This window comes from Aricia agestis, chromosome 4 (genome assembly GCF_905147365.1).
Source record: "Aricia agestis chromosome 4, ilAriAges1.1, whole genome shotgun sequence".
Lineage (NCBI taxonomy): Eukaryota > Metazoa > Arthropoda > Insecta > Lepidoptera > Lycaenidae > Aricia > Aricia agestis.
In genome coordinates, this window is record NC_056409.1 from 12,136,582 (window position 1) to 12,157,775 (window position 21,194).

General features: G+C 35.1%; 1 protein-coding gene across 1 annotated transcript; it reads right to left on the reverse strand.

Annotated features, from left to right (window-relative positions):
* Positions 1–15,617: 15,617 nt before the first annotated feature.
* On the reverse strand, positions 15,618–17,961 carry LOC121726091 (acetylcholinesterase-like). The gene is made up of 3 exons (XM_042113318.1): positions 17,773–17,961; positions 16,304–17,538; positions 15,618–15,813 (listed from the first exon to the last, which is right to left on the reverse strand). The coding sequence occupies exons 1-3, from the start codon at positions 17,950–17,952 to the stop codon at positions 15,618–15,620; spliced, it is 1,611 nt and encodes a 536-aa protein (XP_041969252.1). The 5' UTR covers positions 17,953–17,961.
* Between the last annotated feature and the right edge of the window lie 3,233 nt (positions 17,962–21,194).

Sequence of the window (21,194 nt, forward strand, 5' to 3'; positions counted from 1 at the left end):
TATCTACAACAACAGTTCAAGATTAAAACCGTTGCAAGCAAATCTATGAAACTTTACCTCGTTATAATTTTTGTATAGATTGTTACGCTAGAAATACGATGTCTTTACGATCCGAGTTCCCGCGTTTGCTCAATATAATCCGAGAAAATTACTGCATTGTTTTATGGTAATTTAAAAACAATGTCAAAAGACAAAGCCCAAGAGTAAGAAAATTATTTTAACGAGCTAACTTCGGCGTAATTCCACTGCTGCTTTGTCCAACAACCGGGCCTATTATTTTTAATTGAGCCTATGAAAAATCATATTTTTTGTAATAACAGGAAGAGAACGAACAAGTACAAGATTGACATGATGTATAATTGACCTTTGATGACGATTTAAAGCTTTGCTTATTTGGGATGGATATATAAGAACTAAATAAATATAGTGAAAAATATTAATAAAAATAGTAACTTTGCTTTAGACTCATTAATATTTTCATTGTATTTTGTTCTTATATCTTATATCCATACTGATCCAGAGTCCAGACTAATATTATAAATGCGTAAGTGTGTCTATCTGACTGTCTGTCTATTTGTGCTGTTACCTCTTCACGCCTAAACCGCGTTTTTGGTGAAATTCGATATGGAGTCCCGGAAAAGGACATAGGATACTTTCTTTTCTCTTACTCTTCTTTATATTTTCAACCCGGCAATATGTACGGTTCTCGCGCGATAAACGACTTTTGGTGCAGCGGAGTTGCGGGCGAGATCTAGTTAAATATAAAGTCTTCTTAAAGTCTTCTTATCTTGCCTTTTGAGCATTTCCTTTTGACGTTGTTCCTAAACAAAACACATTAGATTCTTTAAACTATAAAAGCTTATCGATGATCAGAAGCACGTTTGCGCGATATTACTACCAATTTGCCATTCGAAGTGTTTTGTAGAGTTCTCGGCGAGCAGCTGCCTTTTAAGGCTCAATAATTCCAAGTACGACGTATCTTGCACTAGTTAACGAGTAATGTAGCTCAGACAGTTAAATAATCTACTTTCAGAGAATTGTTATCTGTGTAAACGTTTAGAAAACAGTAAAGTCTTTTATGTTTTCAATATTAAGTTTCATCTTATATTGCTCTGTTTGTAATAAAATAACTAAACCTTGTTATAGACTATCCAGTAATATTTTTATATAAGTCCAACGACAGATAATAATATATATTTATCATTGACGTATAAATATTATATCTTTAAACAAGCAATTCTTGGATATATGTATATAATTGGAATCTCGGAATCGGCTCCAACGATTTTCATGAAATTTAGTATATTTAGGGTTTCGGGGGCGATAAATCGATATAGCTAGGAATCATTTTTAGAAAAAATAATAAGAATGCCTATGTGACACACATAAATTCGCTAAAAAATTTGATTAATGCGTTTAATATACAATTATACAGCAGCTTTTGGTTTTGATGACCCCAGGCTAAAATCCCAGTCGAATTATTTTTTAAATTATTTTTTTCTTTTTCCATTTAAACTCCGAGCAACGCTTGATCTTCCATACACTGGGGGCAACTAAGCACACGTAGCTAATTGATAGGTGCCGGAAATTGAATTATGACGTAACCTCTCTGACCTGCTTCCGATGGGTCGTAGGGCTAAAACATGTGATCTGAAATTGCCTTATGATTTTAATACCATTTACAATATAGCTTTCATGTATCAGGATTTTAGTTTGCTGAAATTTAAATGCAAAAATAATATTTAATCTATGCATCCTAGTAGTATTTTTTCTTAGTACTTTATTATGTGATGTGTATTTATGGAAAGATTTAGTATAATATATAATTTTTGGATTGCTTCATTGCGAGCCATTTAGGGCCAGTAGATTTGGTATGAATGAAACCGCTAACTGAAACCGATACCTCTAAAGAAAAGTTATACTTCATATAACAATAATTGAATGTGGTATAGAAATAGTGGAGCCGCAAGAATATTGGTGTAATAAACTTAAGAGACGGCAAATATTATTGGTTCTCTTTATGACAGTAAATCAAAAAGTTATGGTAAACAAATAAGATCCAGCATTCTGAAAATAAACTCTCGCTATTTGGTATAGGATTCAAAATGCATTGATCGTAATATCCACAAATATTATGCACATGTTGCCCAGTGTACTGTGTTCCCGTGTGTTTGCCTTTGATTTGTTTAAGGTAATATTAAAATTACTTTCGGTGTGTAGAAAATGTAATGGTTTAGAACTGATATGATATTTCCAAGATATTGAATCTCAGCTAGGAAAACTTTAATATAGCATTCCTATGAAATGTACTTATGTAAATGTTATTACTCGTAGTATATTTATTGGCAAGATTATGGTAGTCTTATGCAAAATATTTTGTATAGGTATTACGAAGCGTTGTAGTGTAGTTACATAAGATATTAAAATATTAATGCAATCCTTTACGAAACAAATTGTGTTTATTAATATTTACACCATGATCTTTGTCTGACAATAATTAGTGATTTTTATAATGTATCAGACATAACTTTCAGATAAATGATAATCCCAATTTAATCCATTGTAATTTATGGAAAAAAATGCGCAAATGTATATCTACATTATATTTATACAAGGTGTAACAAATATAATTGATAATAATTTAGGCTGTGTACGTGTTCCTTGTAGAGAGTTCACTGTGAAAGTAGCAGCGCTGAAAGACCAAATTTTTTTTTCACTTTTGTATGGAGAAACTCGTGACGCTGGGGCGCTTGCCCATACAAAAGTGAAAAAATAATTTTGGTCTTTCAGCGCTGCTACTTTCACAGTAAACTCTCTACAAGGAACACGTACACACCCTAAATTATTATCACTTATTTTTGGTACTCCCTGTATATCTAAGTTATATTACTTCCGGTAGCTATTCTATAAGACATCTAAGTAAGTTTATTCTACTATGAGATACTAATACTATCCAATAGAGTGCAACATGAATTTGCATAAATTGTCAAATATATCGTACACCGTTTTGTGCTGTTGGTTCCTTGTTATAAGGATTATTTTCGTATGACACTATAACTAGGGTTATGCAGCCACATAGTTAGGGATGTACATGCTGTATTCATGGGCAAATGTGAGCGGATACAATGGCTTCTCATATCTATTGATTGTGTTTAGGCAATCTGTGGACGTGACGTGCCATTCATATAATGTTATAGACTAACAAACATACCAATTAGTTTATAATATTAATAATTTAATATCGTGTATTTTACGTTTAATGCCTTTATTCATATGTAAATGTTATTTTACATTTAATTACGTTTAATGCCTTTATTATGTGTAAACTGTAAATAATTTAGTTTGTGAGGGCACAAACTAAATTATTTACAGTTTACACACACTGGACAGCTTACAAATTTTTTGGTCTGTATTAAGTTATTTTTGTGACCGGTCAGAGAATAATTAAACCTTGTTAAAGACTATCCAATAATATTTTTATATAAGTCCGACGACAGATAATAATATATGAATCATTGACGTATAAATATTTATTATAAGTGCACCCGTGTCACTTAATGAAGTAATGAAAGTGATGAAATTTTAGAAATCTTTACACACTCTCTTAGTGGTAAGATCGTTTCGATCGTCGAAGTCTTTATTCAATAAAATATAACATATGAAATACCTATTATGGCTGGTTTAGACGTATTAAGTTGATAAGTAGTTAACAAAATTTTAACTTAATTTTAAGTTATTAATTGCATGTAAACACAAAATTTAGTAGCAAATAGCAAGTTAAAATTTAGTTAAGTACTAAACAAGATAATTAGATTTCCGTCACTTGACATATTTCGGCAGCACTTCAAATTACTTAAGTTAAAATTTAATTATAATAATAATAAGCGTTTATTCGGTACATACACATTACACCACATAACAATAAACATTTCACAAACAAAAAGAAAAAAATAAGTGTACTTATTTCTATACAGTGTGTAACAAAAATAAGTGATAATATTTTAGGGTGTGTACGTGTTCCTTGTAGAGAGTTCACTGTGAAAGCAGCAGCGCTGAAAGACGAAAAATTTTTTTCACTTTTGTGTGGGCAAGGGCCCGAGCTTCACGAGTTTCCCCATACAAAAGTGAAAAAAAAAAACAACAATGAACTCTCTACAAGGAACACGTACACATCCTAAAGTATTATCACTTATTTTTGTTACATCCTGTATACATATAGAAATAACACAGAAGCAAAAATAACATAAAATTAATAAACAGACGGACATATAGTATTATATATTAGTGTCTATTTTTAATTGTATTTTTAAATTTAGTTGACTACTTATCAACTTAATACGTGTAAACAGGCCATTAGACAGTGTGATCATAAGGCCAAGTAAGAAGCAATAAACAGAAAGGCAAATGACAAGAAAATATAGATACGCGACGCCATACAAAGTAAATCCTCGCCTTATTCAATGGTGACGTCAGTAGTATTGACAAATGCTTGTTTAAAATACAATTTCGTGTAATGGAACGTTTTTGAATAGACGGTCGTTAGGAGCGCACGACCTGGCCAGACATTGGACCTGTGAAAACAGCTTTACAACGTAGAAACGTATTTTAAACCTACAACAGATAAATGCACCGAGTATTTGGGAGAGCAAGAAAATAGATTTAGAGTATTCAGACGTTTTTTATTGGACATTGGTAATCCCACGCTTATAATTGAATCCTGATAAGGTCTTTGTTTTCGACGTTCCATTTAAAATTATTGCTGCTGCGCGTTCAAAACATTTTCTATTTTCACATTGTTTTGATGTTCATATCGCTCGTTTTGTGTATTATTAAAATTTCTAGATGGAGTTTCATAAAAAAAAATTGTCTTATTATTAATTCATGGTCACCCCGAACGTATTTGTCGGCTGGACTTGTCCGTTTCCAAAAAGCCGCTAAAAGCCGATCGTAAAACAGAAAAATAAAATCCCAATAGAGTGTTCGCTGGACAATAGAGTGAGGGGCAATTTTTCACGCATGTATAGGCGTTGTTCATTTTCATTCTATATGGGCATTACCACGAAAATAATGTTCCTTTGTTCGGTTTAAATGATTTTAGTCGCAGCATAGGGTATATTTTCTAATGAATTTGTATCATTTGAAATGGACTATATGACGGGATACGAAGTATCGAATAATCTACCTAAAAAGCAGACAGAACAACAAGTTTGAGTCGGATCAGAATCAAAATTAAAGCAAACATTATTGATTTCAACTTTACGATTTGACGACCTCTGTGGCTCAGTTGGTAGCTCAAGCCCGGGGTCGCGGGTTCGAATCCCGCCGACGGAACAAAGTTTTCAAAGTTCCTGGGTCATGGATGTGTATCATATTATAATAAAAAATCTTAAATATATGTATAGTATAAAAGTATTAAATATATTTCCGTTGTCTGGTACCTGTAACACAAGTCCTTCAGGTACTTAAGAGGGTTCCACACCGCCCTTTTTTCCATACAAACGTTGTCCCCTGTTTCCTCCCTGGATAATGCTAGTAGAGTTATAATTTTTTTCCTGAATATCTACGGCCACTAACACAATGTCCCTATGTTTTCTTTTTTTTCATAATTTAATTATTAAATAAGATATGAACGTTCAAAAACCCAAAAAAATGGCCAGATTTTTCGCTGTGTTCAAACGTCCAGAAAATAGATTTGGCTAGATTATACCAAAAAAGCAAAACATAGGAACACAGCTCAAGCCTTTTTTTAATCTTTAATGAAAAAAAAACTTAAATCGGTTAAGTTTTGGAGAAGGAATCAGGGGACAACGAATCGTTGATTTTCTGGATTTTCTGCAGTTGTCTCTATCGCGTTTTACGGTATAGGCTTGAAGTAAGGGAGACAGCTATAGATATTACACGTACTTTTTTTTCATTTCTCTAGCCCCTGGTGTATCCTCTTAACACGGGGCTAGACTGACGTGGTGTGAAGCGTGCATAGATATTATTATTATTATTATTAACTTTGATATAATATATTACTAAGATAGGCGATAGCTAAACGATACAACAGAAAATACATAAAACAAAGAAAATCTATATAAGCACCAATTTTAATGTTTGTCGTTTTCTTTTGTTATCGGATACAAAGCAACGCGTAAACACATCGATAACTGGAGAAATATACGAGTATTAGTAGAGCCTTCGGAGGCGGATATCCGTTCCCCATCTGATACCGGACGTGCGGCCCGGACGGACACCGGGGAAGGTTAATTGTTGCTAATGTTTATTAGTCTTCCCGGGAAAACTAGCGTCTTATACCTTAGCTTAAATACTAAGTCTTCAAAAGCCTTTCAACATTAATTGCAGACGTTAATTATTTACAAAACTGGGCTTCCGCTTCGGCGACCAGCTTGAATCTATTGTGCGCTACCTGTAACCTGACGGACGACTTATAATATGTGATTAGGTTATATTATATTATGTTAAATATTTATATTATGTAGCCTGTACATTTTTATCAGAAAATATTATTGCTAGAAGCAGAAAGATTGTTCTAAATAAATGTGTATTATAATAACAAATTATAAACTTTAGTATATCCCACAACGTTAACATTTTTTAACACACTTTACGGAAAAACTATCACGCCTATTGATTTGTGCTTTAACATAGTAATTTTTATTTATAATGTGTTATCATCAGTCAGTCAATGTTTTTATATGTAGATTTGTTACCACCAGTCAGTCAAGGTGTGACGACGCGAGCCCTCAAAAATCTCACCTTTAAGCTAGTTTACTGTTTTTTTTTATTTTTTATTTTTTTATTTATGAAATAAGGGGGCAAACGAGCAAACGGGTCACCTGATGGTAAGCAACTTCCGTCGCCCATGGAGACTCGCAGCATCAGAAGAGCTGCAAGTGCGTTGCCGGCCTTTTAAGAGGGAATAGGGTAATAGGGGAGGGTAGGGAAGGGAAGGGAATAGGGGAGGGTAGGGAAGGGAATAGGGTAGGGGACTGGGCCTGTCCCCTACCCTGTTTGTGCTAGTAGCGCCCTCTGCCCTTTGGGTAATATTCCTTATTCAAATTATATGTCAGTTTGAATTACGCGGACATTAGTCAAATCATTATCGGTATATTGACATTATCACGGCAGTAACAGACGCAGACGTCGCGTCGTTGAGACCATAAACCAGCAATTAGTCGCTAATTGAATATAATTGTCATACAACACCCAACTATTACAAACGTGTCCTTTGTGTAACGCGCTGCCTTACAGCATCGAAATTCGAAACTACACTGAGTTTGCTTAGAGTCACTACTCGGATTTCACTGTTACTATATTATAATTATATTATTTAATATATAAAATTCTCGTGTCACAATGTTAGATAGCGTACTCCTCCGAAACGGCTTTACTGACTTTAACCAAATTTTATATTATGCATATTCAGTGGGTCTGAGAATCGGCTACTAGGAACTTTTTATATTGATAAGTACTTTATATGGCAAACAAATATTTGCCGTGACAGCTAGTTTTATTATAAATCTGCTTACACTCTTTCGTTGGGTTCAATTCGATTCTTATAAAAAGCGAGTCTTATACATCAGAGTACGGACACGATTGTAGGGTTCCATAGCCAAATGACAAAAACGGAACCCTAATAGATACGTCATGTCTGTCTGTCAGCATGTCCGTATGTCACAGTCACTTTTCTCCGAAACTATAAGAGCTATACGTAGTCGTACGTAGTATATTTTGATACAAAAATGGAATAATTATTAAAAATTTTAGGGGTCCCCCATAGGTAGAACTGAAACAAAAAAAAATTTCATGATGCGTGTGTTGGATATCTAATAATTGATAGGTCTTAAAAATCATATTGAGGTTTCTAATTTAAAAAATTAAATGTTTATATACTTACATAGTACACAAGTTTTACATACTACGGGGACAGGTGGTCATGGAAGACCAGGGACAGCGGCAACGCCGCTGTCAAAACCTGAGTGACCCCCTTTTCTTTTTTCGTGGCAAAGCACTGCCATGCCATATTTTTGTCCTTTTATTTCATAACGCATGTTTTGTTTATTTTAGAATGTTTTATTTTTATTTCCCGCTTTTTTTCTTTTTTCTTTATTGTTAGTATATTTTGTTATTTCTCTGTGTTTTTTTTTATAATGGTGGTGTTTTCTGTCACTTAAAATGAATGAATAAATGATTATTATTATTATATTTTTTTTCTAACCTGAATAGTTTGCGAGAGTCTTCCAAAGTAATAAAATGTGTCCCCCCCCCCCCCCCCCCCCCTTTTTTTTTTGGTCATCCGTATATCTCCGTAAAACTCGCATTGGTCCATACCACACCTGAAATCTCACCTGGACCTATCAGACATCAGACCATAATATTTAATCATAATATAATTAGGAATTTCACTTTGCTCAGGAATCGTTCGTCTCGGGGGCATGCAAAGACTTCTAAAACAAAACTATGAAAATTCGTTAGCGCTGTGCAAGTCTCGTGGCTACATCAGAGACCAATGAAGCGTAATAGATAGTTGTTATATATGAGCAAATCACACGCTGGCGCACTCTGTCACTGACAAACAATCGTCCGAGCCCACGGCCCATTGAGTAAATAATGGAAGCAGCTAACAAAGCAATTTCAAACATTCCTTATCTAATATTAACAATATTTTCTGCCTGGTTTTATTTTCAAGTTCTATAAATAAGTTAACAGTTTAGCCTAATTAACAATGAAATACGGAACCCAAAGGGCCGGGACACATAAACACGACGCGACGTCGTATCGTACCACGATGCGGCATCGTTTCACGATGCGACGTCGCGTCGTGGGAATCTACAACAAGCATCGTAAAAACTAAAAAACTACGTCGCGAGTCGCGACATCGTAACATGCCACGCCACGATACACGGCACGACGTCGCTTACTAGAAACTCACGATGCGTCACCTTTGAATATTGAATAACAACTGTGGCACTGACACAGGAACGCATCATGCTATACTTGCTATACCTACTAAGGTATAGCACGGGGCCAGATTAGCGTGGTGTGAAGCGTCCATTTTTTTTTATGAAATAAGGGGCAAACGAACAAATGGGTCACCTGATGGAAAGCAACTTCCGTCACCCATGGACACTCGCAGCATCAGAAGAGCTGCAGGTGCGTTGCCGGCCTTTTAAGAGGGAAATGGGAAAATAGGGGAGGGTAGGGATGGGAAGGGAAGGAAATAGGGGAGGGTAGGGAAGGGAATAGGGTAGGGGATTGGGCCTCCGGTAAGCTCACTCACTCGGCGAAACACAGCGCAAGCGCTGTTTCACGCTGGTTTTCTGTGAGAACGTGGTATAGCTCCGGTCGAGCCGGCCCATTCGTGCCGAAGCATGGCTCTCCCACTTATAAAACGTCCATAGAAGATGTATGTAAATTACGGCATCTCTGTAAGAGGAGCGTCTTATTAGTTCAAATTTTAAGAAGTTTTTCTCTTTAGGGTGTTTAAATAAAAGCTTTTTTCAAAAAGTTTTTTGAATAAAATTTATAATATATTTAAGTAACTAATAAAAATTTCACTCCACTGAAAATTATCAACATGCTCATCGTAAATTTGCACCGTAATTCACTTTACGCTTAACGTGCCGATTCTTCGATTCGACTTCAGCAATTTTTGACATATTCTGTTTTATAGCGAAGTACCCATAAAAAGGAGTCATATATTTTTTTAAATCCTCCGAGTGTGTATTTACGAGGCTCCAGGGGTCGCGCCTAATGTATTTATCACTGGGTCCCATCTCCTCCATATTGGCGTCGTTTATTCCCATCAAACGATTGTTTAGGATCGTCTTGGAAGTGCATTGATGTGCCGCCTGTCATACCCAGTTAGAAATTGATATGCAACTTATGTAAGTTGAAGATATTGTCTCTTATCTCAAGGTAACAGGCTCCTCACTGGTAGACTACTGACTGGATTGATGGTCAAAGACAATCGATTAGGTGCCTCACGCCTGATCGATTGTCTTTGACCACTTCACTTTTGTAAAGAAAACATTAAAATGTGTCGCAGTAATTTTATAACAGTGACGACAACAAACAATTCTAAGCAATGGAATTGTAAATTACGGCAAGTAAATAGGCGACAGATCGACTCGGGCTCAGGATTTCTTTGGAGCACTCGACCTCATATTGGTATTTTGTTCCCAAGTCAAAGAGCCACTCGCTCCGAGTGCACACTGCACAGCCCCATTATCGGCTGCTAGCGATTGAAATATGGGTTCGCTGGTAAATTGTTTATGAGGGAATTTCTATAATATTGGATATGAACTCAACATCATGATCGCGCTCTAGAGTATTCTATTTTTAAACACAGTTGAAATATTATGTGTTACGAGCTGATTGATTTTGTTAAACGATCTTAGAATGACTGTACATTCTAAGATCGATTAACAAAATCTAATACGCTAATTCTAGTTTGTTTGATGTGTTGATACAAAAATTGGAGATGGCGTTTAAAAATACATAAAATGGAACAACGGGAAAAAGAAAAAAGCTTTCGATTACGTCGTGTCCATGAGCCGTATCCATTATTATAAGTGAAGTTGACATTAGCAAAAAGCAAATGAAACGAATCATGAAACTTATTTAATTTGGAAAGGAACAGTAGAAATTTCGTTTCGGAATATTAAAATTTTGCCAGTTCATTATCGCGGACTCCTTCTCACGGACATTTTGACCTCCTCCCCCCTGTTCCCGGCCCCTCCCCTCTTGATTAATTAAGACCGTGATAGCTCTACCATTCCGTTGATAGCTTTGTAAAAATTAAAAAAGTTAGTGTAGGATTCTATATTTAGCGTCGCTAACTCGACATAATTTAGTGTGCTTGTTGAAATTAAATTACTTATTCTTTTTAATTTTGGAGGTGTTTATTTCAATTATGTTCGGTGTCCGATTTTTCTTGCGAAAGTGTTGTTTTATGTATCCCTAATGCTATTTTAACCCAAATGAAATTGTTTTTATTAACCTAGCATATGCATTATACATGTTTTAAATGCTCATATAAATAATATAAGGTACAGCGTCATTTAAAGTCATAGTACAACACGGTCAAGTTTGCTAACCCAATACTTCAGGGAATTTATTCAAAGATTTCCATTGGCTAGGTTGACTATAGTTGACAAAAGATCACTTTACATCCCCGAGACTTGAAGTTAAGACAAAGAATACGTTGATTAATCTAGTGGAAACTAAGTTAATGAGGCTTCTTCGGGCCGCCCATTACACTGTCCTTAAATAAATATAATAAATATTTAAAAATGTATTATAAGTTGCAGCTACTAATATTGTAAAAGACCTTTAGTAATTAGCATTTAAAGTTAAATAATCAATACTTACTCTATATTTTAGTGACACCATTGATTTGTGTCTTAATCACTCGGTTTTTCCAAACGAACTAGGTACGCTTTAATTAGGTAGTAGGTTTAATCCTTAAACTAAATATTATAAAACATGATCAGATAAATAGGTTAACTAACAATTTGTACAGTTTTTTTCATAGTTGGAAGCTTTAGGACCGGAAATGTTTGGAAATCAAAAAATGTAGACTCTATATTATAGCTAGAAAATATATTAGCTACATGGTGAAGAAGGTAAGCGCTCTTACAGACGAACGGCACGTGTCGGCGGCAGTTGACGGCAGTTGACGGCAGTTGACGGCAGCCGACGGCAGCCGTTGGCAATTTATGACGCTTGCAGGGGACCTACCATGACCTTTCCTAAATCGATCATGTTTCCTGAAAGCTTCGTTGTAAGATTACAATTACATTACCGTACTCACTTTTCAAATATAATTTTACTAAAAAATAGTAAAAAATGCAAAATATTGTTAAATCAGCTGTGAAATATCAACTTATTTAAGATCGATAGCTTGACGTTAAAGTAATTATTGCTTATCTGTCAAGCAGTGTCGCTTAGTAGAGGTGGTGGTAGGCCCCCAGTTGTAAGGTACCGCCTAAAGGTAAGCGGCCACAGGTTGATATCATACGTAACGGACGTCTCGCATCAAACGGATAATTTTTTCACAGTACTTCCGCTAAATCGGCAGCGTATGGATTATCGAATAGTCTAGTAAATGAATGCTCAAAAGGGGAGTGTGAATGGAATAGTCAAAAGCAGAAATTTTGACTTAGAAACTTTGTTTGGAACGCCGCCGACTGCCGCCGACACGTGCCGCCGACTGCCGTCAACTGCCGCCGACACGTGCCGTCGTCTGCCGTCGACTACCGCCGACGCGTGCCGCTGACACGTGCCGTTCGTCTGTAAGCGCTCTAAGGCAAAAAAAATTACAAGACAAGACGTAGAATTTTTATAGATAATAATAAATAATAGATAATACATAATTTTAGATAATATTCTCTAAATGTTAGTTTTATTAGTAAGTAAATATCTACGAAATATATTACGAATCGATGCCGGTGTGAGGGGAGGCACTGAAATGGTTTGTAAAATTATTGAACATCTCGTACGACGGAGTTTCAGCAATTTTAAGTAGGTACAGGGGTAATTTTATCCCCGTGTGTCGATACTCGGCTCAAGGAGATTAATGAGTGTACTTAGCACCCAGAATAATACCATGTAGTACGCTACTGCCTCTGTGGTCCGATGGTTTAGAGCGTGGTTCTTGACTAGGAAGTCGTGGCGTCGATTCCCGTTAAGGAAAAATATTGTTTCCAAGTTTTATTCAGGAATAACAGCCTGAAAACGTGATCAATCTATGGGATGATCTACACGATTTGTTATTATGTACTTTATTGTCACGCAAATTAAGAATTATGTCATTTAGACATAATGATTATAATTTATTTTTGGTTTTTGAAGATTAAGGCCTTGTATTCCCAAAAACGGACGATTTTCAAGATTTAAAAGTGACAGTAGACACAAAAATATAGTAATTTAAATTCTGAAAAAAATATATGTGTTAGTTAAGGATCTAACACAGTGGAATTTATATTCCATTACACAATATCATGAACTTCACTCGATAGAAAAAAATCCCAAACTTACCTCTTTTTTTAACGAATTTTCCATACTATGTCCAAATTATTTGGAATTTTCAGATAATTTTTGCACTGAATTAAAGACAAAGAATATATCTAGGGCGATTCGTTCTTTTGACTCGATTTAATTGATGTATAAAACAACGACGATCAAAAAACTATAAAATAGCAGGCGCAAAGTGTGTGTCTGAAAGCGTACCAGCCGAACAAAGGTTCGGCTGGAGCGCCTACTATTTTTTGCTATCGAGTGAAGTTCATGATATTGTGTAATGGAATATAAATTCCACTGTGTTAGATCCTTAACTAACACATATATTTTTTTCAGAATTTAAATTACTATATTTTTGTGTCTACTGTCACTTTATAATCTTGAAAATCGTCCGTTTTTGGGAATACAGGGCCTTAAGGATATGATTTTAAATGATTTGGTTTGTCTGTATAATATTATAGTTAAATAAAATTATAATTAATAATATTAATAATAATATCTATGGACGCTTCACACCACGTCAGTCTGGCCCCGTATCTAAAGGACTTGTGTTACGGGTACCAGACAACGGAAATATATTTAATACTTTTATACTATACTTACATAATATATTTAGGATTTTTATGATATTATACATTTATATATAATACACATCCAAGACCTGAACATTAAAAACTTTTTGTTCCGTCGTCGGCGGGATCCGAACCCGCGACCCTCGGCTTGAGCTACCAACTGAGCCACAGAGGTCGTCAATTACGCACTACACTATAGTTACGCAATATGTATGTCGCAGCCGACTGGCTTAAATGGCCGTTCAGTCAAACAACTAGCCCTTTGACTGAACAACGCCATTCAATCACACGGCTATACGTCGTTTAGCCGACTTGTTGACTACAACATTCAACACTACAGCTAGACGACGCTTAGCCAACTGGTAAGATTTGAAAGATAATTCTCGGATTTTAAGGAGATTTAAGGGGTGCTTAAGGGGTGGTTCGGAGTTTAAGGGGTGACCAAAAGTTTAATGCAATAAGTATAAATAAAAAATTCTGAGGCGTGTTTTGTGACGGTCGCTGGCTGCTGCCGCAGCACAGTCACAGTTCTAACCTAACCTACTTTTGAATTTTCTGGACTGTGTTTGTTTTTATTTTGGGGGGGGCTGCGCTCCCGAGCCCCCCTCTTATTTGGCGACGGTCGCCGGCTGCTGCCGCAGCGCGCTCGCTCCGCTCGCTCGGCTCCCTCTATGTTGTGGTCTAAGTTCTAACCTAACCTAACCAACTTTTGGACTTTCTGGATTGTGTTTGTTTTTATTTTGACGGGGGGCTGTGCCCCCCGAACCCCCTTTTCCTGAGGGCTGCGTCCATCCATTTCATAATTCCGTAATTTCTCCTCGAATATTTGTTGAAATTTTGATTCACTCGTATGTGCCACCAGAATTTTTGTATCTTTAATAACACTTGTAACTTTTATTAACTACTTTCTTTCCGAAAAACAACCACAAACACCAACAAACACCTGCTAGTTGACGCCATATTGTAAATAAAATGCACCTAGCGCTGCAGCGGTGCGCGCTGAACTACTTCAATTACACGGCGGCTTTTGAATCAGCTGTAGTGTTGAACGTTTTGAGTGACTAAAATATTTAATATAAAAGCTAGACGTGTGATTGAATGGCGTTGTTCAGTCAAAGGGCTAGCCGCTTGATTGAACGGCTATTTAAACCAGTCGGCTGCGACATGTATAATATATTGTACTTATACATATTGCGTAACTGTAGTTTTCCTATTAAATCGTTTAACTAAATTTGGCTTTAAATTTTCAATTAGCGTTTTCAGTGAAACAAAATGATATAATTTTATATGGAAACACTTAACATAATTAATACAGTGAATGCATTGCAAATAAAAGCGCGGTTATCGTTCCGATCGGAATATTGCTGATAAATATTAACCAGAGCTCACGCGTATAAAGTCTTTAAATAAGGAACATCGAACAATTATTTTTTCAGTGATCAGATACATAATATGTATTTGTAATAAAAAGTGTTTTTAACATGTGATAAAAGATCTCTTAAAGAGATAAGTACGCCAATGTTATATTGTCACTTTTATAAATATGTCTTAATTTTGTACATAAAGAGAATAAATAAATAAATAAATAAAAGATAAAGATAAATTAAACATCGTTTTTTTTTTCAAAACCCCCAATAGTTATATACTAAATTATTTGTTTGAAATAGTTTTAGCCATTTCTAAGATTCGATACAACATAAAATGCATTTAAAATTTGCACAACCAAATTGAGGATGAAAATAACTGACACAAAAACTATCTGCAAATTATGATTTTTGAATTACTGACAAACAATATAACAAACTTAAGAAACAATCAAAAGCCCATAGGTACCATATTATTTCAATTAGCAATTAATGTATACCTAAGGAAATTGAGGCATCCTAGGCAGTTGACAGACCTACGTCGTTTGGTCGGCTAATGTCTGTGATGCGTCGGATAAGTTTGACTTTGCGCGACCAAATTAGTTTAAGTCTGCCATCTGCCCAGGAATCAACTTCTCTGACAGTACAATTTTTATTTTCTGTTGTAATTTAATGCGCGAAGATTTTCATGATTTGCAATATAAAACAAATCCCAAAAGGCCAATCTGTCGTGGAATGGCCTAGTTCCCATAGATAATTCGGTATTTATGTCCAGATAATGCAGAACGTTTTCCGTAATTGGAGTCCATTTTATTGGGATTAATTTTGACGGCTCAGGAGTTGGGTCTCTGCAAAAGAAGAGTAAACAATATTTAGGAATATCATAACAATATAATGTAACCAGCTTTTGCTTGCAGCTTCGCTCGTGAAAAAATGCGGTACAGGTAAAAAAAATTAAGTTAATAATTATAATCACTTATAAGATATAAATGATAATTTCTTGAATCATTTGTTTTATTAACGAAATGTTAACAACCAGCATGTAATATTATCTACTAACTCATGCTTGGAATAACTTGTTTAAAATATAATAATTAACTCATAACTCAGTTACCAAAATTACATCTTGGCATCTTTGTTATTTCGTAGGTTATTTCAAATTGCAATGTGACTAGACAAAGCGACACATTTTAAATGAATTATTTAAACTTAGATGCAAGTCAGTCAATTTATTGTGTACCTTCTTGTATATGAAATAAAGTCTAGTTTTAATAACATTAAAATGCATCGAATTACCTCACCACGTTGTAATGTGAACTGGCCGTATCAATGACTTACCCATATTTTACAAAGTTGGTCCATAGAGTTGTTATTCTGTCAATAATAAGTTGATCTTCCTCTGTAAAATCCTTATCATAAGATATATCAAAAAGATAACCTATCTCGTCAGCGTGACATACACCGGCATCAGTAATATTCAGATTCTTCTTAACAAAATTTCGACCACCATCATACGAAAATATATAGTGATAAACATTTGGTACACCACTCTTAATATATTTATATATACTTCTTTGTGCAGGATAATTAAAGTGAACATCAGATAAGAAATCGATAAGTTCGGACTTTACTTTGTCAGATATTTCTTCATCTCCAATATAAAAATTAGTAACTATGTCCTCCATATCTTTGTCCAAATCAAATAATATGTCCATTGAAGAGTGAAAGAGACCGCTCCAGTAAAATCCTGGATTATTATCAGGATTCGCTATCAAATTTTCTTTGTTATTGTAACCATTCAGTATAGGCATAACCTTGGTTTTGGAGATCTCTACATTTTCTGGATGCTCGCTCAGGAAAGATTCGACACCTTCAAAGGGTTTTTCAACGCACGCTCTGTAGTTTATACCTAGCTCCTCTGAAGCGGCAATGACTAACAGAGGGTCAACGGTTGCCAAAAACGATAACGATTCCAATAAATTATTGCTGATGTATCCTAATTTTTCACTGATTTGATAAACCGTGTCATTGGTAGGTGGTAATAGCACCCATGGTGCAACAGAAGAACCACTTTGCACAATAGCTTTATTAAAAAGCTTCTCTTGTGGTGACAAGATGTGTAACTCTACTGATGCAGCTCCTGCACTTTCTCCCATAGCCGTTATTTGATTGCTGTCACCACCGAACGCTTCGATGTTGTCTTTAATCCAACGGAGTGCTAATACTTGGTCCTTCAATCCCTGGTTGCCCGGTACCTCCGGTATGTCGAGACAGAAGAATCCGTAGGGTCCCACCCGATAGTTAAAAGTAACGAGAATCACATCGTTTCTTATCAAAAACTTTGGTCCATACAAATACCGTCCAGAATATCCAATTTCGAATGCTCCTCCGTATATCCAGACAAGAACTGGCAATTTGTTCCTAGATGTAGCATTGTTAGGGACATAAATATTAATGTGCAGACAGTCTAAAGTACCCTCTTCCTTGTTACTGAATTCGTCTACTTGAGGACATTTGGCGGAATCGTCGTAAGCTTCGAAAACTGCTTCGAATGGTTGTTGAGGAATTGCTGACTGTGAAACGAAACCAAAGTTAATTTTTAATTATTTGAATAAAATATAGCAAACAAAAACCGTTAATTTTATATTTCAAACAAAGTTAAGCAAGCGGTTTACGTGCAAAACCGCCTGATTAACTTTCATGTGTCAAATAAAAGTTAAGTTAAGGCTTGTCCTCCAAAATTGTTTAAAAACAAAAATAACGAACTAATTACATCAATTCTCAAGCTTATTATGAAAAATACTCACGCCAAAGGGGTTGCTCTTGTCGACCGTAGCATAGGGGATTCCAAGAAACATTGAGTAATCTCCATCGTCTGCTTTTAGACCCCTAATTAGGCCTTGTTTTGTATCCACCAAGGGGTCGATCCTTTCTCTTGCGTAAGTTAATCCGAAGCATATTAGTAATATGTAATAAAATTGCGCCATTCTGCGTGTGAATGGACTATACAATGCCAAATTTGCGGAGAAAACTCTAATCTCTTGTCGCTTTATATCTTTGCGAATGAAAACACACAGGCAAATATTTCTGTTTTTTTCGCAGTTCCATGCAATTTAAAGTTGATTCATAAATACACTTTTTTTTTAAATAAATAACCCTATAATTTCATAAATATGAACGCTTTAACCACTGTCTAGTCTGCGTTAAGCACGGTAGATTTCACACCAAGCTGAATGTGTATTAGAAACCGTGACCAAACGATTTGTACTAAATCAGTCTTCGAAAGAACATTTTTTTATAATATTAGGTATGATTGCTTAAAGTAATAGAAAACGAAATAAGTATTATAATTTTATGTACATTACTAAATGTAAGATAAATTATTTTTAAAATCTAAAACGTAATTATTATTTTAAATACATAAGTATTATATGTTTTAAATATTTAAAATAATATTTACATTGCTGACATTAAGTTCTATTGATACTTACTGTTGTAGTAAGAGATAGTAATAATAATATTATGAGTTTGATAGTGATAATACAAATACAAAAGTCTTTATTCACCATGATAATTTTACAAACATTTTAACAAATAATGTAGTCTAGCTGAGCTAAAAAATAATTTTCAAATGAAAAAACAAACATTTCTTCTTTATTTGCATCGCATTTCTTTATTTGCTTTACATAACATTTTCTTTCCAATTCTGAAACTCTAACATGCAAGAATATTCTAATGTACCATTAAATAAGGGCAAAATAAAATAAAAAATTGTGTGTTTTCAATTGATAAAATATATTATTTTTACATGATGCGCTTCAAAATGTTATCTAATCTTGAAGTAGTAGCAAAAATTTTTTGCCACCCAGAGATGAGTGTGTATGTTACGCTCAAAGACCGAAAACGCTCACTGAGTGAAAAAATGGCTCACAACGCGTTGTGGTCATAGTGAAACGGCCACGACGCGTTCTGGTAATCACAGAAATATCACATAGCGAAATATAAATATTTATATTTTTATAGCTTATATTTGGCACACACTTGGGCACTATAAAACGCGTTGTGAACTTGTGAGCCATTTTTCGCTCACTGAGCATTTTCGGTCTTTGAGCGTAACATGTATACGTAATCATTTGACGATAATATAATAATACTAGATAGCGCCCGTTGTGCCAAAAATAGTTAATGCCGCGGGAAACGTATATGTCCTTTCCCGTGACTCATACTAGTATCTCTATACAAAATTTCATCAAAATCGGTATAGCAGTTTAGGGCGTGAAGAGGTAACAGACAGATACACAGACACACTTTTGCATATTTTATAATATCATAGCACTGATTATGACCTGAAGTAAAATTGTACCATGACAAAATATGTTATCGCTGTAAAATACCTAAGGGCATGTTTTACGACTTCCTGATAAGTGCCGGATAGGCTATCCACCACTTAACTTGACAGATAGAGTACGGAGAATCTGTCAAAAAAGTTGTGGATATTACGCTGGATCCGGCATTTTATCAGGAAGTGTTGAAACAGGCCCTTAGGTTAATGGCGTTTTAACATGGCAATTTAAAGAATATTTCATAATTAAAAGATAATATTCTACTAATTTGAACATAGTCATTACAGGTCTGAATGGTTTACTACTTTGTATAATATGCAAACCAGAATCCTGTAAGAATCTTACATTCTGCTTTGTATCTATTCCGAAGTTTTTCTATATCGGTATTGTAGTTGACCATTCCTATTCGATGCAAAAACACACATACATTGATACTTTATAACACCATTAGTAAAGAGTTCAAGTTTAAAATACGCCAAAAGCTAAAATTCTGAATAGTGCCTGATATTTCGCAAATAATAATTTATCCAACAATTTTCATAGCCAAATCAAACCATTTATATGCGAGGTGATAAGTCATCAAGTATGACATTGAGTCAGCCACAAGTGTTGTAGGTCACATAACACAATTTGCGTTAGAGACGCTCGTGTTGAAATATTCAGGCTGCTAGCATGTAGTAATGTGTACACACGCTACAGAAGTTTCGTAAAAATCGAGCCTTCATTCTCATACACTGGAAAATGTTAGTAGGTAACTTGATATTTTGTGAATGTAATCAACAAGACATAACGGTGATGTCATTCCCGCCAAAACGTTGACCGACGCTGCATTGATTGCAACAAGCAAGATTAGTTTATCAGTGAATTTATCACAGATTATCCTAGTTTGTGACCAATAAGATTCCGTACGTACGCACTTACTAGTTGTGACTTATGTAAAGAGTAATAATCAGATATTTATTTTGCGATTTAACCACGATTAAAAAAATGCAAAATCATATTAATGGTGCATCAATTATCCTGTAGTAAAATGTCTAATTAAAATTAACTGCGTCATTAGTGACATGATATTTATAATAAATTAGGTTTTGGTCACACGCGTAAACGCACAATATAGCATGGCGTGTTTTTTCAGCCAGATATATTTCAGTAGTTATTTACTACTAACCAAACCGAGGTACGCATATTAGAAGTTGATGTAACATTTACTTGGGAACATTCTCGAGATGCCCCTTACTACCTAATTGGGCATGTACCATCGAGGAAATTGATTCTTAGGCAGTTGATAGACCTACGTCATGTGGTCGTCTCATGTCGACTTGTTATTCAATGTTCGCTGTGATCGGTCGGATGGGTTTGACTTAACGCGACCAAATTACGTAGGTCTATCATAATATAGAAATCAACTCCTCTGATAGTACCTACCCTAAAAAACTGAAATGTCCTAGAATCTTAAGTGTAGGACTCTATTAACATTTATGCCCTTTCAACATAAAGTGGGGATTGCTATATTGAGTTACCTTACTAAAATGACGTTAAAATAATAACTACGTGTTAAGGGTAAAGAAAATAGGTATGTAATAATCGGCCAAGAGCGAGTCGGACTCGCGTACGTAGGGTTCCGTACCATTATAGAGCAAAATTAGGCCAACAATTGTGTTCAATTCTACCTCCAAGGGGTTAAAATAGGGGATGAAAGTTGTGTTGATGTTTGAAAGTGTGTGTAATAATACTGCTTAACGCGAGCGAAGCCGCGGGCAAAAGCTCGTTATTGATATAGAGCAAAAAAGGTAAAAAAATCACGTTTATTGTATGAGAGCCCCCTTAAATATTAATTTTATTTTGTTTTTAGTACTTATTTGTTGTTATAGCGGCAACAGATATAC

Coding starts and splice junctions, on each gene's coding strand:
- LOC121726091 (XM_042113318.1), bottom strand. CDS start 17,952: ATGGCGCAATTTTATTACATATTACTAATATGCTTCGGATTAACTTAC. Junction 17,539..17,772: donor ACAAGAGCAACCCCTTTGGC/GTGAGTATTTTT, acceptor TTCGTTTCACAG/TCAGCAATTCCTCAACAACC. Junction 15,814..16,303: donor ACCAACTTTGTAAAATATGG/GTAAGTCATTGA, acceptor CTTCTTTTGCAG/AGACCCAACTCCTGAGCCGT.